The following is a 25956-nucleotide window of genomic DNA, read 5'->3' on the forward strand; positions in this document are numbered from 1 at the left end:
CACAGGGCCTCTGGTCAAGACATCTGTCTTCTATCTGCTACTCTTTCTTTCTCTCTGCTGGCTCTTTGTTTGCATGAAGCCTTTTTCCTATGTTCATAAATCCCTAATAAACACGTTTTTGTTCAAGGGTTGGGGCTGTGAAGATACTTGCAGATGAGGCTATGTGCTGTGATTGAGCAGTCAGAAAATTCCCCCTCAGAGGAGACTTTTAACTGTGCAGCTTTTCAGCTAGCAAAAGGGAAAAGGACCAGCTGGGTCCCAGTGTGATGTTCTCATCCTGCAGGATACTGTGCCCCTGTGTATTGAACTATGATGACAGTTCCAGTGAGTATAAGCAGTTGGTCTACTTCAACAAAAGGTATCAGGTAAGGCTCGTGCATTTTCCTATTTGCCTATTTACTTATACAAATTTAATATAATCCTTCTGTTCTTCTCCACCCAAGAAATAGGGGTGGTTTTTTTGTTGTTGTTTTGGTTGATTTTTTTTTTTCTGCAAGTAATAAACAGATTTTTATTAATAATAGCAGAGTTGGTGGAAAGGGACTTACCCAAGTGACCACAGAGCAGGGAACATTTGGAGCTGGAAAGCAGCTTGCACTCATTTTAATGACATGTGTAGTTGTGATTTAACTAAAAAGGGGGAGGGAGGAAGCAAGGGGGTGGAGTGCTAGTGAGGAAAATGGGAACTAGCTCAAGATCTTTACAATTCTGGTTTGCTGAAATAATAATTAAAAAAAAAAAAATGAAGAAAAAAAAAAAAAACAGATGAGGAAAGATCTGTTAAAGAAACATAAAAAGCAGAGTATGTCAGAGTTCCGGAGCACTGGAACAGGCTGCCCAGGGAGGCTGTGGAGTCTCCTTCTCTGGAGATGTTCAAGACCTCTGGACACCTACTTGTGCGAGCTGGTGTAGGAAACCTGCTTTGGCAGGGGGTTGGATTCGGTGATCTCTGGAGGTCCCATCCAACCCCTATGATTCTGTGATTCTGTGAGTGCTAGTTGTTTCTCGATCACTTACCTTGTTGGAGATGAGATTAAGTCTAAGAACATGATAAATCAGCAATGAACTTCAGGCAAGGGATAGCAGCCAAGTAGAAAATGCTTCAGTGGCTCTAGAACATCTTTTTAGAGAAAATCTGATTATTGAGCAGGTCGCCTGCCTGTGCCACTCAGGTCATGACCCACATGCTGCCTTACTGCAACGAAACTTGGATTGAGACTCCCTAAATGACCTGTGTGTTTGCTGCCTGGTATATGCTGATCATTGTGGCTGCATCTGGGTTTCTGCACAAGGGACTGGGAATCCCTGGAAGAAGTTGTGCAGTAATGAGAGGCCAGTGAGCTGGATGTAAAAGAAAGAACAATGACAATATTTTTTTCTTGGACTCTGTAAGGTGAGGACCCGTGAATTAGTGGAGAGTGGAAGATATGACACGAGGGAAGACTTTACAGTGGTCGTACAGCCTTTTCTGACTCATATCAGCATGCCCAAAACACAGGTAAATAAAAACAAAGCCCTCACTAAATCCTGGTGCAGTCTGATTTTTTTTCAGAGTCGTACTGCCTTCTTTTTGGTAGATGTGACAAAGCAGAATTCTGGCCTAATAATTATCATATTCAGTTAAGATAACATTCAAAATTGCAGAAAATGCTTATGAAATAACTTGGAGGTAACGGGATGACACTGTTTTAGGCACTGGGTCAACTCCTCTGCAACTACAAACAACTGCGCAGTAGATATTTAGTTCAAAGTATTAACTGGGGAGCATTCATCCTACATCCCCCACACACTGCAAAGTTCTGTCCAGTACTTTGGTAAAGCTAAGACTTCTATTATAAAAACCCACTTTCCATGAAAGGCTATGTGTGAGTCTCTGGGGAAATAAAGAATATGATCTATGACTCCATAGTGGCCTGTTCCTTAATACTTTGGAAATCACGTATTAAAAATGCTTAAAAGGCTTCTCAGTCTTGAGTTACCAGTGTTCTCTGAACCAGTTGGTTCCTCTGGTCTCAGAGGCCCTTGAAGCTCCTTTACACTGAAGTCAGCTGGAATTTTTTGAAAGGGATAGTGCATGGCTTACTGCACATTTACTGCTCTCTGTGATGGTACCTGTCTTGTTCTCTAGGAGGGATTTTCTGACAATTCATACTTTGCCCCAGATTGTTTTCACTTCAGCCAGAAGACTCATTCGCAGGCTGCGCGTGCTCTGTGGAACAACATGGTAAGATTTTAAAGCTGTATTTGTCACTCCTTGTCCTCTTCAACCTGCTCTTGGCAGCAAAAAGAACCCTGAGGAGCAGCTATGCAGCTAGCCCTCTCTTTTCTGAACTGTTAATTATGTTTATAAAAAGAAAGAGCATTCACATGAAGAAAAGTCACTTCAACTGTTAAACCAGTCATATCAAAACAGTAAATCCCAGGACACGTTAAGGCTATGAGTGTTAGGCTTCTCTTGGAAGATTCTGCACACCTGGCACTGGTCATCCAACTGCATTGGTAGCACATGGGGGGTTAGCCTTCTCAGTATGAAAAGCAGCAGTCAGTGGCACAGACAGAGCAAGTGCAGTGCATGGTGTTTGACTTGCTCTATTGCAGAGGTGGTTTCTAGTGATTGGCAGTGCAGAGTTACCCTCTTTTCTATGATGCTCATTTGCTTTTTGCCTGTGCCTTCTTCTCCCACCTTTCATTTTCTCACAGGTGGAACCTGTAGGGAAGAAGACGGATGACCAACAAATGGAAAACGAAATTGTCCTCAAATGTCCAAGTGAGGTAAATTGCAAGGGTATCTTTGTTTGTGCACTGGTGCTGGAGGTGGCTGGGACTCTGGGTGAGCTTTCACCAGCTCCCAGAAGTAAGCAGTGTCCCATCCCTTCATAGTTTGTGCCACTGCCACTAATAGCAGTATAAGCAGTCAACAGCTTAAAATGGAGATCTGAGGGCCAACTTCCTCAATCAGCCAAAACAATAGGGTAGAGTATTTCGCCTTTCTGTTATCCATGCTGAATGAAAGCTTCACCAGGAGAAATGGAACAGCACTGACACCAGTCAGCCCAGCTTGGCTGATTTGTTGAAACTGCGTCTGGCTGGCACAAGCCAGTCCTTTGATGGCAAGCCTCTTTCTAATCACATGCAGTAGGGTCCTGAGAGCACTCTGTAAATTCAGCTGTCTAAAAACAGTCCCCCTGTTACTGGATTTTTAAAATGCCATTTCTTTTTTTTATCCTTGGGGTTTGTTTGCATCAAGCTGCTAATCATCTACAGAGATCTAAGACTGGAATCTTGATGAGTGGAAGTTTCTTCTGATGCTTTGCATTGATTCAGATTGTCTCATTTTGCAGGCTGAGCCATTCCTGAAGACGTACAAAAACAGTAATTACACGTACCCTAACCAAACTCCAGTAAGTGTCAACATCAGCATTTCACAGCATCTGTTCCTGTGTAGTCATGAATCATGCTTTGCACTTCAGGTGAAATCAGTCTTTGGCCAAAGGGCACAGAACAGGAAAGTACTTGCTTGAGTTAGGCAAAACACATCAAGAAAAGCTGTAAGAACACATCCTCAAACAGCACAGTTATCAGCACAGGATGCTAATCCAAACAACACTCAATCTGTCTACTGAATTGGGCAACCAAGGCCTTTATGTTTACTTACAAGTTAAACATACTCTAGTTTATCCAGTTGGCCTCTACTAGGGAGATCCTAGTTACAACTGATTGCATTTCCTAGCCAAATATTACTCATCTTTCTTCTTTTTAGAATTACGGAAGCCAGCTGCTATGTGAGGACAGGTCTCCATCCTCCCCTTCTCCAACTTCAGGTAGTCTTTGTTTTCAGATATAGCAGCATTCACTTTTTCAATTCATTTCATGTTGTCTTCTCCTTAGACCTTCTATGCCTTCTTAAAGCTTTTAAAATAAATATTTTCAAAATTTTAATTTTAAAATATTTGAAGCAAAATTTCTTCTTTATCTAGAATTGCGTTATTTTATCATCTTGGTGATGGATATTGATTCCATGGTATTGTTATTTCTTCCTTGCTCTCCTGTCTTTCTAGTAATTATGTTACCTACTGAGAAAACTGGATATTGTGCAGATACTGCTGCTACAGCCATTCAAGATGAGCTAGAAAGTGCTCCTGTTAAATGACCTGAGTACTGCAAAAGCAATGTGGCTGAGCATCAGATTGCATGATGGCATGTTTTACATATGCCGGGATGAAAAACCATGGCTGTTCTCTATCCAGTTTCAATTACATCTCTTTCCTTTGCAGTGCATTCCCTAAAGCCAGCTGATGTGAAAATGATAGCAGCCCTTGGGGATTCTTTGACGGTAAGAAGACAGTGTTTTTAGTGTTCTCTTGGTAGAACTACAAACATTTGCCTTCACCAGTGGAAGGGAAATAGCTGTTTTACCTAGAAGTAAAGATCCATTCACTCACAGATGATAATAGCCCCAGCAGCTAGAGCAAGAAAGGTATCAGTTCTCCAGCACCGTGTTCCCCCCATGCATATTTTCACATAATTTTCAACACAGGCAAAAAGATAGGCAAATCCTTTTAAGAGATGCTTAAAGGTTTGCTGAGTCAGAGACAGGGAAGATCCCACCCTGTTGAAACTAATAGGGCTTAACAAAAGCATTAGGTTTCAGTGTGTCACGGTTTTTCTCAACAGGATCAGGTTAGTGAACTTGTCCTTTTCCCTGGCTTATTTTTCTTTAATAGTGTGTGATTAAGGAATGTAGGATAATAGCATTTTATTAAATTTGTCGTTAATGAGATGTGGGTGTGAAAGGGTGCAAGTTTTTGACTTTGTCAGTTTCAGAAGATAGTCTTCTTATTTTGTCTAACTCATATCTAGTTTCTTATCAAGTTGTAGATCTTGTTGAGGATGGTTATCTTTGATAGGCTGGAAAGAATATCCAGATACACTACATTTATGTAACATCATTATCCCTAATGTTCTACTAGCAAAAAGCTGAAACTTTACAACCAGTTCAAAGGAAACACTGGGCAGAAAGACATGACTGGAGTACAGGTTCTCTGAATGTGAACCTTAACAGCTAAGATATTGTGCATACAAACTATGCAGCCTTTACAACTCTCTGGCAGGCACGTTGCCAAAACTCCTACATGCAGGAGTCTACCAAAATAAATAGCAGTATTTCAGTGCAAATCCTGTAATGTCAACAAATGCAAGATGGTATCTAGATCCAGCTGTCATATCATAATTATCTAGGACCCTGCATGTGTTTATGCTTCTAAGTATAGTCTGTAGAAACTGGTAATAAAATCTGTTCTTGTAGAAAGAGCAGTTGTACATTGCTATCTGAACTGCATTTGGCACATAAATATTTTTTTCCTGAATACCAGTTGTCAATTAATTCAATAAAGCTCACATAGAGGAGAGAATCATAGAATCACTAAGGTTGGGAAAGACCACTAAGAGCATCTCATCCAACCATCAGTCATCCCCACCGTGCCCACTAACTGTCCCGCAGTGCCACATCTACACATCTCTTGAATAACTCCAGGCATAGTGACTCCACTAGCATCCTGTGCTGGGCAGCCTGTTTTCCAGTGCCTCACCACTCTTTCTGAGAAGAAAATTTTCCTAATATCCAACTAAATGCCTTAGTTTGGCTTAATCTGAGGTTGCAGCAAATCATCTGCCTGGTACTGTCCTGTCCTAAGGTACTACCTGGTGTCCCGTTTTTGCATAAGGCTGTAGCATCACAGCTGGCAGAAACTGCTTTTGAATTCTTGTGTTTTGTTAGAGATGTCATTGTCACCTTGCCTCTTTCTTCACTGAAAATGTAGAGTGCTTTCCTTCTTTCTCTAATACTAGAAATAACTCTGGCACAATAGTTTTCAAATTAGCGTAAATGTATTACAAGACTTCCTTCTGAGATATGTTTGTTATCTGTGATGAATTAATGTAGTGTTGCTTATAATTACCCTGAAAGTTTTACAACTTTGAGATCTTTTCATCATTCTTGAGTAATGCAATGTAAATGAGTTACGCAGATCACCCAGACCCATGAGAAGAAGGCCTTTGTTTCATTGCTCTCTCATTTATTTTGTGCGTCGTACACAATATGATGTTTGTAAATAATTACAAAAACTATTGATGCATTTTTCAGGAGGGAGGCCAGATGCTTTCTAAAGCTTTTGAAGAGATGCATTCAAAAGTAAATAAAATGACTATGTATGAATGACTATTGTGTTAGTAATTGTGTTTTAATTTCATTGTGTTAATGAAAAATAATGTCCAGGCTGGTACGGGAATTGCGTCATACAGTCTCATGGATTTGGCTACTCAATTCCGTGGGTTGTCATGGAGGTAAGTCTTCAGCCAAGGTGACAAGGTGATGTCTTTATTACTGGGAAAATGTTATCTTCCATGTTTTCTGGGGCTTTCAACTGTCAGAAAGTGAAAAAAGGTTAACTTTTCTGGCTAGTGTTTCTTCGGAAGCTGTATCAAGCCAGTGTCTGTCACAAAGCTGGCTTTACACAAAATGTTCTCAGCAACAGACCTTCAGCAGCTAGCCTTTTAACTACTCACTTGCTTTTATCTTCAGCTCCTTGTGAGTTTGTAGCTTTATGGTGGGACAGAGTTGGAGGACCACAGCACAGACCCAATCATTCAAATCCCTGATACAAGCAAGTTAAGACTTGTTGCTTTGGGAAGATCTTCTCAGTGTTTGATGCTTCTGAACTATTTGTAGAATAATGGAAAACAGTGTAACTGTAGATCTTTTACCACATGCAACACAAAGTCATAGAAGGTTAAACCAGAGGTCAGATGATGATGTAGCTCAGCTGACACTGAATGAAGTAATTTTGTGCTGTCCTAACCCCTCTACGTAAGCCGCCAGAGTGTGACCCAACAACTGAAAAGTTGGAGAAAACACACTCTTATGAAAGAAGCAGGAAAAGTGATGAAGGAGCTGCTGCTACAGCCCTCTGTCACTGAAGGGATTGGCTGCTTGGTGCTGCCTTAGAGTGGCTTCTTGAGGCTGGAAGTTGTCTTGAAATTTCCGCTGAAGTCTGCAGCACTTTAGGGCTTGATGATTTAAATATGTAGCTGTCTCACACACTTTTCTGCTATTTCATAATGACTAGCTGTGCCCCTGCACAGCTGCATGCACATAAATCCTTCTGACAGGTGACTCTCCCACTGAAACCTCAGCCATGTTCTCCTCAACAGCACTTCACTTCTGTCCTTTCCGTGTTGTATGACAGATTGATAGTTGTCAAATTAATCACCCTTCACTTTTTCTCATGATGCGTAGTAGGTTTTCTCTTTCCTTATTGCTTGTATCCAGCTAAAAGATGAGCAACTTGAATTTCTCTTTCTCATTTTAGTATTGGAGGGGATGACTCATTAGAGAACGTTACTACTCTACCTAGTAAGTAAATGCTTCTGCAGATCTAACTCAAAAGAGTGGAGAGAGGCAATGTGCTGATTAGCGATAAGTTGAAATGTCTCTAAGCCACTTGAAAATAGTTTGCAAAATTTACCTTTCAAAGAAACAATATCCTAGGACTAATGAAAATGTCTGTTCCATCAGTGAGGAGCAGCTACAAATTTCCTCCCTTTTCTTTCCCTCTCCCCTCTCAAACTGCTTGATGAAGTCTGTTTGAACTTCTAAATAAGCCCACCATGAAAATGCTCAAGGTGCAATTAAATTTTGTTTTTAATAAATATTCTACCTCATCTTTTTCCAAAAACAGATGATTGCAGAAAGCAGACCTATTTAGTAAATCTGGCTAGCTAGCATACATGTGACTTGCAGGGAATAATTTTGTTTTCACTGAAACTAGCTGCTTCTCATAACTCAGGCTATTGTTAATGCAAAGCCACTGGAGTTTTAGTTTGGATTAACAAACTGGAATAACAAACTTCTATACGAAGTGAGCCAATAAACCATCCTTCTGTGTCCTGCCCTTTGTTACAAGCAGAATGCAACACGAATATAATCAGAATGTCTTATTGATTATAAGAAATTAATTGATTCACTGGGTGCTATGACCTTTGACAAATCCTTCGTTACAATGTGATTAAATTGAGTCTTATAGGTTAAGGTGACTTTCATAGTTTATTATAAGACTGTTTTCACTGTCATCTCAGAATTTCTGTCTACCTCCTGCTGGAAAGTACAGCTGAGGCATTAAGAACGTAGGGGAAATTCACTGGCACCATGTCTGAGACTTTATTCTTCTTTATCAGTAGTGTGAGGTGTTGCCCAGCTGCAAAACAGGCCTAGCTGGTCACTGGCTCCTGGTGAGCTAAAACCCCTCTGAAGCTCAGTTCACTCTTGCTGCTGTTTGGTGCATGGAAAAAGCAGACTGGAGGCTGCAGCAGCTGTACTGTGGCAGTGCTGGTGTGTGCCAGTCCCTGTATGCAGGGAACAGATGTGGTCATTTTCTCTTATTGCTGTCTTTTTCAGATATCTTTCGGGAGTTCAACGCTAAGATCGAGGGCTATTCAACTGGCACAGGCAGTGAGAATGACCCAAACGCATTCCTTAACCAGGCGGTTCCAGGAGCACAGGCTGAGTATGCAGCTTTTTGCTTTACCTTTGTAGGTGATGGATGCTTTGTCTAATTCACTTTCAACTGTTTCAAACGCTGTCACAACTTGCTCTGAATAGCAAGCAAAACCAGTCTAGTTGGAGCTGAAAATTAGCTCAAAACTTATTAAATGTATGAGCTTATTTCATACCTGAGCTTTCAAATGCAGCCAGCTGTCCTGGTTATGAGATCCACAAACAAGAAATTGGCAGACATTTTTTGGTGATTTATCTATGTCTCTGTCTATACATTTCTGAGAGCGTTTTCAGAAAATGAACATGCAGTGAATCGGTAAAGAGTTACTAAGATAAAAAGTAGGTAAAATCTCCCAAAAGTGACCTCAGGCATCTGGGTAGACAGGCAAAAGTGGTCAAAAGAGAAGGGGGAAATTGTCCACAGTCTGGACTCCAAGGAGAACTGCTGATGGTCAAACATAGGTTTTGGTACATTGCAGACCTCATGCACTTGCAGCCGGTGCAATAGGAATTGTTAGACTTTGGTTCTTTGATTTTAGTCACACCTGGGGGACAGCAGAAGTTGAGCTTTTTATACACTGCTTATCCTAGAAATCCCTGGCTTCTGATTGAAAGAGCCAGTGCTGCTTAATTAACAAAAGAGAAAGCTGCTGGAATTCGGTCATAGTTTGGGCATGGGTTCTGGCAAGATCTTGCCTGGGTTTGACATTCTTAGCTGATATTACCCATTACCCATTAAATTACCCAGTAATTTAATCTTATGTTTGTTTGAAGAAAAATTTATCTTACTTCCTAAAGAGGTTTGGGAAGTGAAATTCAGTAGCAAAATGAGGAGTTGGGAGTTTGCTGTATCTGAGCAAAGATTATTAAGATTTATCAAGACCTTGCAGGTAAAATCCAGAAGCCAAGCAAGGTGTTGAAATTTGCTGTATCTAAGCAATGATTATTAATATTTAACAGGTATTGTTTATTACTCCTGTAGATCTTTAGTAGCTTTTGACTCACGCAAGTTATCTCAATAAATGGCTGTATTTTCTGGCCTGCTAGGTGCTCTGACATATCCTACAGCCCTCATACTTGAAGGAATGGATTTTGTTACCTAGCAGTGACTGAATTATCTGTTTCTGTATCGGTGAAACACTTGGAAGAGCTAAGGCTCTGATTCAGCCATTCCAGACAATTTATCCACACGTTGCTATAGGCAGCATATATTCAGAATAACTTTGGGTTTTGCTTGTTGTAGAGAAAAATGACAATAGTGGTTGCCTTGCATTTTGTATCAGTTAAACCCTAAACAGGTGTTGTGGTTTGCTTGTAATTTTGGAGCGGGGGAAGAACTTGAAACAGGATATACAACTTGTAAAGTCGCTAACTTTACTTAAAGAAGTTTGTGTCAGTAGTGACCAAGGCATTACTATTAGATAGTTGGTAGTAATATGAAATGAGGGGATGGATGTTAGTCTAAAGGAAAATGATCTATTTCATTTATACCAATTAGTCTTCTTCTCATACAAGCAGCTGGGCTGGATATGGAAGTGGAACTGTCTGTATTCTGCAGACATGTTTTGTAAATAGCCAACAGGGAGATGAATAAGACAATTGTCACAGGCCACTGCTACTCTTCTATTTATTTTGGATTTATTCTGCATCAGACAAAAAATATCCCTTCTTCTATGATCCAGGGGGAAAAACAGTCCATAAAAGAAAGATAACACTGATATTTCAGAATTAATTATCGCCTAATCAATACTTATAGTAGCCAGTCTAGGAATTATTTTCTAGAGATACTGGGCCATATCTGAAGTGGGCAGTTCTGCACCCTTACCAGCTTTGAAAAGCAGATGTAACAGTTCATTCCAGTGAAATCAGAAGCTGCCTTGAAAAGCTGTTTGGTGAATACAGCTGTGTAGGCAAAACTTTGTTGGGCCCACCCCCATTCATTGTCAACATGCTTAAGTGCATGCTGGAGCTAAGGACATATCTGAAATGTGTTGCTGAAACAGAGCCTGGCTCACATCTCTGATTTCAGATGATGAGGTTAGGAACTTAAGACTGAGAGAACAGGTGACAGGAGCTGTGAATATCTGTATTTCACATCAGCAGACTGCTTCTGTTGCTTAAGATCTAATTTTGGTAGAGACTACAGCTTGAGAATGGAAGCAGTAGTGCCACATCATTCAAGATGTTCATTCTTACTGACTACATTGGCTCAGGATGGATCAGCACTTCAGTGGCTGCATGACAAACTAAATTTGTTGGAGTGGCAGTTCCATAAGGGATGTTTTCTTCTGGATCAGTACTGAAGTTGATGCCCTAGCTTAGGCATTCCCCAGTGAGAGCAGAAGGAAATTTTGACCACCAGTAGCTAGTGATAGCTTTGGGATATAAATAAGTAGGTTATGACTTTGGACAAGGATAATGATGAGCTGAGCTTTTATGTGTGTGATGTCTGTGTCTCAAGTAGATGCATGACAGGGCTCATTCCCCAGTAAATACTCATATGTAAGTGTTAGATCAGTATTCATTTGAAGGAGGGTGGTGAGAGTCCTGTTCCTACATTAAATACAGCATTGCAAAAGAGAGCTAAGCTCTGGTTACCATACAAAACAAGCGTCACGCCTATTAATGTCAGCTGATGTGCTTCCAGAAATGATATGCAGTCTCTGAAGTGTTTCTAACAAGAACCTCGAGGGGAATGCAGCTCATCCCATGCTCCAGAGTTGCCTAGAAGGCCAATGTTTCCACATAAGTTCTCTTTTCTCTTTTGTATGCATATTTGAGTATCAGCATGTCAGGGCAGTCAAACAAGGTTGAAATGTTGAGCCTAGGTAACCCAGAAATAATGGCAATTTTATGTACACATTCATACAAATAAAGATATGTATATATACAAAAGCATGTATATTTGTATATATATGTATATATAGAAGAGAGTGCTTTCGTGGCTGTTGGAAAACAGTGAGGCTGTCATCTTAACTTGCATGGGTGATCTTGGAAGTTACTTGGATTTTTAATTAACTTAGAAACGTAAAGTGCAAAAACTGTTTTACACAATTGCAAATTGAATATTGACTTGGGATGCAAGCTACAGAGACAAGGAAGATGTGCACAGTGAACTTTTAAATGCTTCAGCTTTGCGATGTGGTGTGTGCATAAACTTTGCTTAAGAGATCAGTTAAGCACTTGTTAAGTGACTTGGGATTCCCTTGTCATTTTAGTCCATAAGGAATAGGTTGATAGCACTTCAATTCTAAATAGGCTGTCTGCTAGCAAAGCATACTGCTGTGTCTGCATTCCATCTGCTTTAGCAGCTAAGAAGTGTAATAGAAGGTTAAAGTTGTGGCCTCGTGTTAAATATTGAACTTTAGTAAAATCTGTGTTCAGGTTCAATTTGTTGCTGACATTTCATAATGATGTGAACATATAATTTGATCACTAAAAAAGGAGGATTATACTGCATCATCATTTAAATCTCCTGATATTTGACAACTCATAGATTTAATGTGTCCAAGGAGTATTAACGTTGACTCTCCACAGAAGTGCTTCTTTCACTCACTGGTTGTTTTTCTTCATAGGCACTTACCAGCCCAAGCAAGAGCTCTCCTGAGACTAATGAAAAATGATTCTGTAAGTTGTCTGGGACTCTAATCTTGCAGCATGAAAAGAATCTGGTGCTGCTTCACACGATAGATCCATCCGCAAAGATGCTACTGATGCATATCAGTCAAAGACGTTTTCTGCTTTGTTCACAGAGAGTTGACTTCAATGCTGACTGGAAAATCATAACAGTGCATATTGGAAGCAATGATCTATGCAACTATTGCAAAGACCCTGTGAGTAACAGAACTGGTTGTCAAAAACTATAGGGGCTTGGTGATGTCAGTGTAGAAATGCACAGATACTTAGAGCTTTCACAGTGGTGATAGTGAGTGTTCTAATAGAGTTGCTGTATGTGTTGATAAAGATCACTGCTGACAGTGCCCTGATATACAAGCTGCTACTGGCAACCAAGTAAGATGGTTCCGTTCTCTCATTATGTTGGTTATGTTTATGTTATGATGGTTGGTTGTGTTATGTTATGATGGTTATATTTAGCCTGGTTTACTCCAGAGTAAAAACACTTCTTGTCTTCTCTTACCATGATAGAGGAGCCAGTTTGGTAACTGCTCCACTGCTAGTAAAGCCTCATTATACATCCAAGAAAAAATAATATTGTTTTGAACTGCCGTCAATCCAATTCTGCAATGGCTGTCATCACCTCATAACTCATAGTATAGGGCAAAGCCAAGTATAGGTGAAGAATGTATAAGGGAAGTTGCATTAAGGAACTTGCTGCTAATCAACAAGCTGTATTTTAAACCAAAAATTTCACCAAGTCTTCCTATGTTTTACATTAACTGATAAATGGAAAGAAGCAAGAACTTTCTCTTGATCACAGGAGTATGGCGGAAAAGGAAGTGAATTATTCTCCCAACCCAAATGTCGTGTGTCCCCATTTAACAATCATCTATTATCTTCTTCTTCTATCAGGATCACTACTCAGCTGTAAATTTCACCAGTAGAATTCAAGAAACTCTTGATATTCTGCATGAAGAGGCAAGTACTGTGAAATTGTCCTGGCATTCTAGCCTGAGTTGGTGTGTAATTTAATGTTACTAGCTCTGCTGATTTTTTCTGTTCTGGTACCAAATGTACTCGACTGATTTTCACAGAGGGTAATGCTTGTGTGTTATCTAACCCTAGTGAGATGCTATCTGAAATGAGAGACAGTAATACTGAAATATGGTAGCAGAAAGAGTTCAACAGCTGAGTCAAAGAGTTAAACAGCTGAGTCAAAGTTTTGTGAGCGATTTTGTTGAGAAATATATGTAGAGAAAGGGAAGGAGTGTTAAATGGCTGGACTTTGGGGATAAAATGAATGCACTGTGGGCTATGTATATAGTTCCTTCTAAGCTGAAATCTGACTTTCCTTTCAGGTACCAAAAGCTCTAGTGAGCATAGTTGGAGTAATGGACATCCTCAGTATGAGACAGTTGTTTGTGGATACTCAAGTTCAGTGCCCCACTTACATGTCAGAGTAAGGCTTGTTTGACTTTCTTTTGTACTTGAATTTACTATCTGTGATGATAAAATTCTCATTCCATGCTTCTTTAATTGTATAGAAATATGTCCTAGCACAACACTCCTATGGACAGTACATCCAGTGCTGACATGATCCTGCCCAGTGTAGCTTCCTTATCTCGGCTTTGACCTAAAAGGCTCATAAGTACATTCATTTCATTGGCTGCAAGTGTTTCAAGCAGCTTCTTAGTCTTTGACTGTAGAATAAAAGTAACATCAGACCAGTGTTGGTACAGTGGTACAAAGATGTTCCTTGATCAAATTTGAGTCTGGAGGACTGAGCTGCCTGTACCAAGCACTGATAAGGTTATTTATTTAGATAGCTGAGGTATATAAGGACTTCTGATGTTACAATTATATCAAATAAGGCACTTTGAGCTACTATTAAGAAGCAGAAGTTTTGGATTCCTGGGCTATGCATCACTTAAGAAAAATGTGTGAAGCTGTTTAGGTTAACACTGGAGGGAACATGCCTATCCAGAGTTTACATCAGAGGTAGCAGAGCTTGCGTTTGGTTGGGGCCGGAAAGTCCTAGCTGCAATAGGATTTTATATGGACCTGGGAAGGCTTAACAGGATTAGGGGTAAATTCAAGCTTGGTTGAAATGAAGTCTAAATTGTGTCATAATCAATATAAACTGTACTTCAGTGTGCTTGGATTAAAGAGACTGATACAGAACACCTTGAGACGGAGTTGAATTCCAAAAGTATTTAGATTTTCTAGCATTTTGAGGGAATGTGGTGTATTTGCGGAGTAGACAGATATCTCTTGTTTCAGAAGCTTTATTGAAGTGTATAATTACTTTCTTTGCTCACATTGATGCCTCAGAAAGATAACAGCTCAGAGGTAACGTATAACCAGTACATTTTAATGATATCTTCTCTAGTCTCAGAGGGAATGGCATGCACCTGTTTCAGGATGCAGGGACTTTGGATGCCTGGATGTAATGAATGGAACAAATTGGCTTTAGCACAGTGTGCAGTACAATTCATATGAGATGGTAAATAAGACTGAGGTTTGAAATTGTATGCGGTGGCAAAGACAGAAAGACATTTCACAGATTCAAAAATGTACAAATGCCTTTGTTACTACCATGTCATGAGGGTGTTGGGTGATGAAGAACCACTTCTGCAATCTCATGTTTCTAATTCTCCTTGTTCTTGTTTTCTCCTCTAACTTCTCCACAGTTATCTGTGTAGTTGTGTTCTCACAGGAGAAGAAAACTCAGAAAACTTAACAATGGTGAGGGAAGCCATTAAAGCTTACCAGGTATGTTTATCAAGAATGGTGCAGTTACTTTGCTTCCAGTGGAGACGAATTCTTCGCTACCAAGCGAATGGTCTGTTTATAGCAAATCATAGCAATACTTTACCTAGGAGAACTGTATGAGTTATGAAGAAGGTAATTTGATGTTATTCAGAACACCATATGATGAAAATTAGAAGCAATTCTTCAAAAAAAACCCCAACATTTTCTAATGCAGAGGGATAGGTAGGAGTTCAGTCACCAAAATCCTGTTTCTCACAAACAACTGCAGTATTGTTTTCCATCCTTCTTAACCACTTTTTCAATGGTTACCTTTAACCAGTGTCTCTGGTTATTTCAATTATCAAGTAAAAGCTTCTTTCTGATTCTTAGTTGTTGTGGTTTTTTTTCCTCAAAAATAAACTAAAAACAACAACAACAAAAAGCAAAAAACAAGAAAAATTGTTATGCACAGATGTTGATAGAATATTCGTTCCTGTTTTTTGTTTTTTTGCAGCTTGGTATTCAAACACTGGTGGAGTCTGGCAGATATGATACTCATGACAATTTTACAGTGGTCATCCAGACTTTCCTCCAAAATCCCAAGACACCTCTTGATCAGGTATGGTATAAATGGGGACTTCAAAGAACCAAGTGTGGGCATCCAGCCTTTAGAGACAGTATGCACAATGATTTCTGCTTGTCATGTGCTTTTCTTACTAGAACTTGTTGCCTTTTGGCCCAGTAGATTAGATTATCAGTTCTTTGTTTTATATATTGTGCTGTCAATATGAGTTGCTGTTTCGGAAAACAAATCAAGAGCTGAGTTGAGAGGTTGGTTTGTGTGTGTTCTCAAGGTATGTAAATATTTTTCTTTCTCAAAATATAACATGATTAATAAAATACAGAGATACTAAGTTACAATTCTTAAAGCAACCTTGCTGTGTTACTCACAGGAGTCAACTTTTTGTGCCCTATAACTTCACTCTCTGTCTGAATCTGTAGAATAAGTTTACATACAGACTAGAGATAGTAGTAGATCTTTCCTATTATTGCCAACTATATTTCAGCTCTTTGAGTAATCTCTGTAACCTCCCAGCAAACTATGAATCTGGGAAGTGACCCAAACCTTCTCTGAAACTGAAACTCCACTTGCTGATTTTCAGATACAACTGTACTTAGTCATCTCACCTGGAACAAAATACAGGTGGGGCAAAACATTGAATAAGGATTGCACTGGTATTGTTGAACCAGTGTGATCCTGAAAATGCCAGCAATAGCTAGTGACCATTCTGAAAAATTGATTTACTGCTACAGACAAAGCTCTAACATTTGGAAAACTAGTTGAAAACTTCACAGGGGAAGGAAAAACAGGCTTTAATTTTTGATGAAGCTGGCTCCTGTGAAAACCCATCCTCAGGAGCTTTAGTACTAAGGTGAGAAACACTGAAGTAAATGTAGAAGAAAAATGCTTCTGAACATTTTTTTTTATAATCTCACAAGCATTAATTCAGATTTTAAGAAAGTTCAGAGTGTTGTTTTCTCTTATCTTACACAAAATATAGAAGTTTCTGAACTAAAACTCTGCCTCTGAACTTGGCAAAAGATCAAATATAGGTTCAAATTTTGGTTGTAGCTTGCTCAAGCACATTGAATCAAAACCTGGCCAGGTTTTGAGGAAAGACTGCAATGACCAAAAAGATATTATTTCAAGAGTTTATAATTAAACTTTTTCTTTTCTCAATACTTACTCAGAAGCCAAGTTACTTAAATGTTCAAACTTCACTTCCTTAAGATGCTCCAGTATCTGTATTAAAGTAAAGGTGTGTTCATAAAGGAGTTTGTATTGTTATAGTTGGTCAGTTTGGCAGCCTTCTCTTGGGCACTTCTTGCTTTTCCCTCCCCTCAAACTTGTAGAACTAACACAATTATGAGAAGGCAGATGGGTTCTTTCTGTTCCTATAGTACAGCATCCATAAAATACTCATTCACATGTAAGGATACTGCAGAGCATAATGGTGATTGGGTAGCCAAATATGGTGATGTGCTGAGGAGGGGAACGCAGCTTTATCACAGAACCGAGAGAGACTAGGGATCAAACTCAAAACTGTGGTTTTGCTTCTTCCTTGTGGATCTGATATTGGATGTGCATAAGCATTTCTAGTTAAGCATTTTTGGTAGCTAGTGTGCCTGACAAAACATGCTGTTTATCACCAGCTACTAATGAGGAGATTTTCTTCTTTGGAGTGGCAAGCACAAGTAGAATCCATCTCCTGTTATTGATTCTGATACAACCTCAGCAATCCACAGTTGGAGCTCAGTGAGTACTTCTGCACTTCAGTGTCCCTTATGCTTTCATCTGTAGGATGGGCATCCTGATATCTCCTACTTTGCACCTGACTGCTTCCATCCAAGCCAGAAGGGCCATTCTCAACTTGCTAAGGTTCTCTGGAACAGTATGGTAAGGTGACAAGCTCTGCCCACAATACAATCTTTAGCTTGACCTGACTACCATTAAAATTTTGTAATGAAAGTTGCAATGAGGATCTGGGTAAGTCTGTAACTTGCTAATGGGTCTCCAGTGCTTGTTTGTTTTTTCCCAGTCAGATACTCCCACATATCTGCAGGGAAGGGAGAGGTGCTGTCAATCAGGCATTCCTGATTTAACCCGAGCAGCTTGAAGTTTATTTCACTCATTGTCATGAAAGTCAGGACACTATTTAATAAGGATGGTGTCTCCATGGTCTTAAATGAAAGACTACCAAATAAAGAGTTGTTAATGGTGTATGTCAATTCAAAATGGGTATCTTAAAAGTGTTTTAAATCCTTGTATTGTGAATGTATCACTCAGAAATAGTTTTAATTCAAATTAATTTACTACCTTTGGAAACAAATAAAATCTAGCAACAATGAGTTGTTTTTCTGATTGCTTAGGCAATCCCATTTAGTTAGCGTCGCAGTGCAGAATTAGCATTGCAGTCAGAAGTCTCAGATTCTGGTTGCTATCTTCTATGTACTTCCAGGTAATGTCTTAGCAGCTAACAGGACTCTCTGCAATCATCAGGTAGTGCCTCTATTTAAATTTTGTTTAATCTTCTGCACACAAACAGTCTTTCGTTGGAGACGACATCACGCAGCTTAGCAATGAGAACAGAGGGATTCTTAGCGTCTCCTCTTGTATGCAAGAGAACAGAGTTTACAAGCTTGCCTTCTGGCAAAATTCCAAGGAACTTCATGTGCCTGCCAAAATCCTCCTGGAGTTTAAGCTGATCCAGCATAGCTTTCCACTTCCCATTTTAAACTTCTTTCTAGAGTTGCTGTTTTGTTACGCAGTTGCCATGTTTCTTCTGAGTAGCATTTCAGCCTTGGGTAAACCGAGGTCAGTAAATGCAAGCACTTTTTTAAAAATATGAAAGTGGTGTTTAAATTCCTTTGATGAGAATTTTTATACAAATGTAAGATGAACTGAGGCAGTTACAATGGTGTGGGCTTTTTTGTTTTGTTTTCCCTCCTAGTTGCAGCCTGTAGGCCAGAAAGCTGACTCATTTGACTTCTTGACTGACATTGTCCTCAGCTGCCCGACTCAGGTAAATATCCCTATGTCATGAATGCTGGGTATCAGGCAGCTGTATCTGTCTGTGCACCCCACAGAGGGCAGGGATTTTGTATGTCTGGGAGGAGTTTGCTGAAGACTTTCCTTCTCTGCCAACCTATGAATGAGCAGACTTTCTTGCTATACCTTCTCTGGTATCCTTTTACTGTGCAGTGAGTACTGATAGACAGTGTGCTGATTTGTGTGTTTTAAGTTGCAGCAGAAAATATATATTTTTGAAGTACTTAGGCAGCTCAACAGCAAATAGAATATTCTGAATTAACTTTCCTATTAGAATCAATGTGAGTTTCAGACACTGCAGTGGCTCTGAAAATCCCAGTATCTATTTTACTTTGAATTAGTGGAAAGCTGGTTTTGCTGACCTAGCCCCTAACAGGGATACTTTAGGCACTTTGGACACTTCTGCCTTCACAAAACAAGCTGTTGAACTTATGGTGTTGTTGCTGGGTATCAGCATGTGGAAATAACCCCTGCAGTCAGCAGTAAATGACCCACTTTCTTCAGCAGTTTCAATGAAGAGACCAAAGAACTGAACAGACTAGGAAGCTGATTTGTACTATGAAGTCTGGAGACAGTCATTCAAGACATAAAGAACGATTTTGTCTATATTGCATCCACCCTGTTAGAAAGGGAAGATCTGGGGGTTGTTAATCAGCATGTTTCAAAATCATTAGGTTTAGTTAAACTGGTTCTACTTCATTTTGCCCAGTAATTAAGTTAACCTAGGAACTTATTCAGTGCCAGATAATGTGGATTTTTATAATTCTTTCTGTTAGTCCATCCCTACTCAAAGATGCTGCTGTTTAGACATAGCCACAGAGAAGTTTCATATCCTTTGCAAAGAATATATGGCCGTTGTTTTCAGAAATGGCAATCCTATTGTGATTTAAAACACTCAGAGATAGAGATGCCAGTATCTTTCCCTTCTCAGCTTTGAGGTAAAGAACAAGAAATAGTGGTACAAAGGAATTGAATAATCTGTTTCCAGGGAATCAATTGTATCCTGGACTGCATCAAAAGCAGTGTGACCAGCAGGACAAGGGCCTCTTTCCCTCTATTCTGCTCTCATGAGACCCACCTGTATTCAGCTCTGGTGCCTCCAATTCAGAGAGGCATGGGCTTGTTGGAGTGAGCCCATAGGGGAGGCCATGAGGATGATCACAGGGCTGGAGTACCTCTCCTATGGAGACAGGCTGAGGGAGTTGGGCTTCTTCAGCCTAGAGAAGAGAAGGCTCTGAGCAGACCTCACTGTAGCCTTTCATTACCTAGCGGGACCTACTGGGAGGATAGGAACTAGATGGTCTTTCTGGTCCCTTCCAACCAGGTCTTCCTATGATTCTATGATTTTGCCTTCTGTATGACTAAAGAGGATAGTAAATGAATTGAAATTGGACACTCACAAATTCCATTTATTGTTTTTACTGTTTCTGAGTATGGTTTTAGACTCTTACTATATCTGGAAGTGATCCCATGAAAACAACAGGTGAGACAGACTGCAAAGGCCCAAAAAGCCAAGGAAAACTATTTGCATCAAGGCAAATTAGAGTAGGATAAAACCCTGGAAATAAAAGATGAGAGGGTATTTTAATTGATTAAATATGCTTTCTGATTTTAGTGCTTCATTAGATCTTTGTGGAAATAATAGCTCTGGAATTGCTCTTACTTGAGATAACTACATATCTCTGCAAAGATTCTTAGTCTATACAATGTGCCTGTCTTCCTTAATGCATGTTGCATTAGAAGAGGATGAAAATAACAATGCAATTTGTACAGTTTCTCTAGAAGGGAGGAGTGATTCATACAGTAGTCAGTTTTTATTACTCTCTGCTGACACGGGAAGATATGTCCAGGTTTCTCCAGACTTTGCAACAATGTCTTTTAAAGGGACTAAGCAGCTAATAAAGTCTAGGTAATTTGTGGAAGGCTTAAGAAAGGAGAAAGTTGAACTGCTAACCGGGATCTGACACATACATCATTTTTACCATAAGAGACTAAAGAGGAAATATTGCTTCTGAATTTTAAGATACGGAAAACAGTTTCGAAATCCAGATCCTCATTTTGCTGGTTAGACAGCTACAACTTTGGTGATATCATGTCTTGACATAACTTGATATGATGTGTGCCACATAATTATTGCCTAATTTCTCTAACTTTAAATTCTTCCTTGTCACAGAATAACTCCTTCCTGAGTACAAATAAAAATAGCAACAACACAAATTCTCCTGTGCTTCCCACCAGTGAGCCAACACAGGTAACTGTTGCTTCTTTTGCTGCATTTTAGACAAGCTGTTCACACATCCTTCTGAGGTTATAAATGTGATAACCTGTCACCAATTTTCAGACAGAAAAGTCTAACTCGCATTGCATTGTTTCTTGTGTAAAAAATGTTAAACACTTCTTGTCCTGAAAGCCAGACAAAACGAATTGTATCAGGTGCAATTTCTACAGTAAGTCACCTGGAGTGCATCCTTAACTTGTATTGCAAGTACCTCACAACAGAGGGAAGAGAATTTAGGATGCTAAATCCCCAGATGATCTAAGGAAGGTTTATATGTTCTTGAGCCTCTGTATTTCCATGTCCTCATGTAGATTTAACCTGCAGAGGGCAGTCATATTTATTTATTGCATATGCTGCCAGCTGCACAGGATGTGATGGAGATCTGTTCTCAAAGGGATTTACTTTTCATAATGAATGAGCAACTACCATAGCAAACTACAGATTAAGCAAACTTTGTGTTGGACTTGAAGAAATGGGGCAGAAACTTGCTTTTGACAAATGGCTGCAGGCATGCAAGGAATGCTCAGCTTTGATAATGTAGCTATGATTAGAGACAGCAGTCAAAGTCGGCCATGTACTTGGACATACTGGGGGGGTCCTTGTGCCTGTCTAAATTATGAAAATCTTCCCGTGCCTTGAGGGTTACAAACAGAAACAGCTAATATTGTTTCAGCAAGCCATAGTTTGCAATGTTGAAATGGGATTTTTAATCTGTAGAGCTGGTTATATACTTTTAATGGCAATCGTACTTACTGAATCTCAACTGCAATAAGTTCTGAAGTGATAAAGTGAAGGAAAGAAATAGCAGAAAGAGTGTATGAACATCTTCCTGTTTCACCTGAAAATAAGCCCAGCTTTCTTTTCTGACTTTTGGAGGCAGCCTTTAACTAGACGGTTGGTAGTAGAGCCTATTACACTGTTATGTAGGAGAACAGACAAATTTGTCTCAATATTAAAATACTAACTGTACTTTTTGAAGACCACTGGCCTATGTTCATTTATTTACTGAAGGATAGGATTGTGCACTTATAGTAATAATTCAGGTTGGAAGGGGATCCTCAGGGCATCCCTGTACAACCTGCTGCTCCAAGTAAGGTCAGGTCTGAGGTCAGAGTAAGCAGATATCATTACAACAATTACAGATTTTCAAGCATGAAGATGCCACCTCCTCAGTCACAGATGAAATCTCCAGACTGTGGAAAGGGCAAAAGGGTAAACAAGTATCTATTTATGGAACTTTGTCACAAATAATTTTTCTAGATTATATGTCTTGACTTTGGCAAAATGGTGTATTTTGGCTAGAAAACTTCCCCAGAAATGATTTAATGTTTGGACAGCATTCCACAAAGGGGAGGAAGGACTCTGATCTTAAAGGTCTTTTCTAATTTTATTAGTGTTTTCTAACTTTAATGACTGTGACTGTTGAGCTACACAGCACCAAACTAGTATCTATTTTAAATTTGATCTTGTTCTTCACCATACAATTAAACCATGTGTGTTTTCCATGTTTCTTCTAACGAAAAGGTGACACTGTTGTATGAACTGTCATTTCAGAATTGGGGCAGTGACCTGTCATGTTCTGAAAAGACTCCATCCAGTCATGTCCCAACATCAGGTGAGGATGGACTCATCAGCTAAAATCCTGAACAGGAAGGATATACATCACCTTGTGTTTTTAAGTCTTGAAACTGCAAGTTCTAGATAGGATGAAAATGGTAAAAACTGATGTGTTTAACTGCAAAATAGAAAAATCCATCCTGCCATAGACAGCAAGTTCTACAATGCAGCAGGCGGATAAATGCAATCCCATTTACCATGTACATATATCTTATATAGCATTGTGGCAGATTAAAGATGTCTAGGTAAGCAAGTTTGACCTACCTTGCCTTATCAGTAGCATAGTAGCAGTGCTGTGCATAAGTGGAAGGCATTGTGGGCAGAATTGATCTGTGACCCAAACCTTAAAAATGAATCCTGAACATATCTAATCTTTCCTTTTTTTTTTTTCTTTCTTAAGGTGACACTTGAATAGTTGCTTAAGGTTCGTTTATTCCCTTGTTTGTCGAGTACACAATTGCAAACAACTGGCGAGAAGTTATATATATTGCCTGGCAGGCATATAGAACTTGACACTCATTCTCCTTAAAAGTCTGTAAAAATAACATCAGGCTGAAACCAAAGACTTGGACCTTCATTCCAATAAATAGCATTTTATGTCAGTTATCAATTAGTATGTTCTTTCTATTATTCCTACTCCTTTTTAGTACATGAGCTACGGCCTGCTGACATCAAAGTCATTGGAGCGTTGGGAGATTCCCTGACTGTAAGTACTGCTATATTTCCAGGTTTAAAATGAGAAGAGTAATTGTTGATTTCTACCTCTATGTGGTTATGTCAGTCATCATTAGATAGAAAGCAAACTGTTTTGTCTGGCAAAGAAAAGCTCATCTACTACTCATGTCCCTTTGCAAAGAAGTAGCCTGAAGGGATATGAGTGACACTGGCACTGACAATTGAGTAATCTAGTAATGAATAATTCAGTCAGAACAGAAATTGGATCACATTCTCTATTGCACACAATTTGTTCAAGTGTTTTAGAAAAGGGAAATGTCTGCCTGATAGTATTTTCTGAAATAAGAAAAATCAATTGCCATTTTACATACAGTGGCAGGTCTCGATGAAATTTCCTAGAGAAATAACTGATTACAGACCAAAGTGTTTCTCACATAAGATAATTCTGTCTCTTCAGTATATCAGAAGTTTGCTCTCAGATATTGTTTCCTGGGTTAATTTTAATTTTTAGTTAGAACTATGATGTATTGTATACAATATGTATATTGTATGTACCAAGAAATGCAAACTGAAAAGTCTCAGAAAAGCAGGGCCCAAAAAATAATAACAGGGAATATTGCTGATCTGTGCTGAAGTTTTCTGAGAATGAATTCTAGAATTGCATGGCACTACAGAATTGTTCTGGCATAGAATGAAGGCAGATATTGGCGTCAGTGTGAATTTTCACTCCTGAGCTACATCTGTGTGCTCATTCTAGCAGCTTCAGCTCCTGCAGAGTTCAGAGGGAGTTGAATGGACTACAGCTCTCAAATGATCAGACTTATTGACAGGCAGGTGTGCATGTATGTCTTCACCTCCTCATTAGCTCTGAAAACAGATTTCACCTGACCTGAAGTTATCCTGTCTTCCCTCCTACTGAGCTTTGAGCTTTTCTTAGAGCACCTTAGTAATGACCCTGCAAACCTCCCTCCTATCCATTGCCAGCACTTAAAATTGCTTGATTTCCTCCTTTGATGGCACACATATCTTCTTTTTAAATTTTTTGTTTCTAGTACATGAAAATTCTCAGAGATTCCTAGTCACAGGGGCCAGACTCTGTTCCTTGAGGTTTTTGTCCCAAAAAGCAGAGCAAGGCAGTTTTTCATATTGCCATTATTCATGCAGTTGGTCGTCACTGCCATTACCATAGCAAGGTGTGAATGTATGATATGTAGTGCTGGTTGAAAGGCATGGAGAAAGAAGACAAAGAATGCTTCTCACACATACAAACACGTATGCACATAAATAAAATTTTGGTATAGCCAGCAGCAACTCATACTTTGTACTTCATCCCTGGTACAGAGGGACTATAGCAATATCTGTCTTGGTTCCCTAACGCATTGATTTTCCTCCTGGTGTTTCCTCCAAGAGCCCTGAATGCAGTCAGTATTGATGGCTATGTTGATAATGTGATGTTGTGGCTTAAGCCAGGAGGCAGCTAAATACCACAAAAGCCACTTGTTCATTTTCCCCTAGGGCTATAGGGGAGGGAATTGAAAATGGTACGTGAGAATTTGTCTGTAAGGACAGTTTAATAAGAAATGAAGGAGGAGAAAAAGAAAATAGAAAAAACAAACAAAACCAACCAAGTGCAATTACACACCAGAGCCCGGCTCATGCTCGGTCAGTCCCTGAGCAGCAGCAGTGCCAACCCAACCAAATCCCCCCAAGTTCTATGGCACAGCACCATGTGGTGTGGAATATCCATTTGGCCAGTCTGAGCCAGCTGCCCTGGCTGTACCCCTCCCAGCTCCTTGTGCTCTCCAAGCTCCACAATGGCCGTGCAAAACGAGGAACAGAAAAGGCCCCGACAGTGCAAGCACTTCTCTGCAGCAATGAAAGTATCAGTGTTTTATCAGTGCTATTTTCATCCTAATAAAATACAGAATCACACCAGCTATGATGAAGAGAAAGAACTCTTTATCAGCCAAAACCAGGACGCATAGCTTTTTGAATAGCACAAAATGAAGTGAAACCATTAAAAAAACTAAAAAGCTGCAGAATAACCTATTTTCATTATTGCTGTCATGAAAGTGAGTCGAGCTGCTGACCTTGCTAGAAGTTTTTGAAAAATAAAATAATGAAAGCATTCTATCCCAGTCCTGTGAACACTCAAATCTATCATCGCATTCTTTGTTCTGATGTCTTTCCTGTATACTAAATCGCATAAAGTTCACTCTGCAGGAAGGCTGTTCTCAGTCCAGATGCAGTTGGAGATTAATGAAACATTGAGCAATTTGGTCACGTCACTGGCGAGAATGCATCTGTTCAACCTCTCAGCCACGGCACGTGGTGAAAGCAATAGATATGCCAACACATTTATCTGTATTGGCAAAAATACAAAACAAAAATCTTGCCCGCACCTCACAAAGTTTGTGTGTTAGATTTCTAGACTGGGTCCAACAGAGAAAAGTGGATTTTGCACCAAAGATTTGTTTTCTTGGCAGTTTAAAAAACAACCCTTCTACTGATTTATTTACAGCTAAAACTGACTGGGGATTTTTCAGCTGTGTTTTTCCCTGTATTAGTAAGCCTCTGAACATCAGCTTCCTTTGGGACATGCCAGAATGAAGCAGTTTCCATCAGAAAAATCCAGACAAATACAAAGCTGTAGATTGTAATCTAGTTCCCCTTAATTTATTGATACTATTATTAGAGTTGTAGTTCCAATGCCATATGTAGTTCCCAAGATCTTACAGTCTGATGCCTGCTGGTTGGACTGTGTTTCCTCTACTCCAGGGTCTGCTGTTTAGATGAACTGCCTTCATACATGAGGATAAGGCTGTGAATTTGAAGCATGGGAGATGTAGGACTACC

At 39.5% G+C, this 25956-nt stretch overlaps 1 protein-coding gene across 1 annotated transcript in view; it reads left to right on the forward strand.

Moving 5' to 3' along the window:
- Window positions 1-25956, forward strand: part of PLB1 (phospholipase B1) — an 80691-nt gene that overhangs the window by 37026 nt on the left and 17709 nt on the right. The window contains exons 26-46 of the mRNA XM_052702256.1: window positions 284-365; window positions 1394-1498; window positions 2129-2224; window positions 2701-2772; window positions 3342-3401; window positions 3761-3821; window positions 4275-4333; window positions 6275-6342; window positions 7368-7411; window positions 8453-8561; window positions 12127-12178; window positions 12304-12384; window positions 13082-13147; window positions 13528-13628; window positions 14860-14941; window positions 15435-15539; window positions 17283-17378; window positions 18433-18504; window positions 20704-20781; window positions 22363-22423; window positions 23073-23131. Of these exons, the coding sequence (XP_052558216.1) occupies window positions 284-365; window positions 1394-1498; window positions 2129-2224; window positions 2701-2772; window positions 3342-3401; window positions 3761-3821; window positions 4275-4333; window positions 6275-6342; window positions 7368-7411; window positions 8453-8561; window positions 12127-12178; window positions 12304-12384; window positions 13082-13147; window positions 13528-13628; window positions 14860-14941; window positions 15435-15539; window positions 17283-17378; window positions 18433-18504; window positions 20704-20781; window positions 22363-22423; window positions 23073-23131 (1609 nt within the window). The remainder of the gene's footprint in view (window positions 1-283; window positions 366-1393; window positions 1499-2128; window positions 2225-2700; window positions 2773-3341; window positions 3402-3760; window positions 3822-4274; window positions 4334-6274; window positions 6343-7367; window positions 7412-8452; window positions 8562-12126; window positions 12179-12303; window positions 12385-13081; window positions 13148-13527; window positions 13629-14859; window positions 14942-15434; window positions 15540-17282; window positions 17379-18432; window positions 18505-20703; window positions 20782-22362; window positions 22424-23072; window positions 23132-25956) is intronic.

Source organism: Tympanuchus pallidicinctus, unplaced genomic scaffold (genome assembly GCF_026119805.1).
Source record: "Tympanuchus pallidicinctus isolate F22 unplaced genomic scaffold, pur_lepc_1.0 scaffold1, whole genome shotgun sequence".
Taxonomy (NCBI): domain Eukaryota; kingdom Metazoa; phylum Chordata; class Aves; order Galliformes; family Phasianidae; genus Tympanuchus; species Tympanuchus pallidicinctus.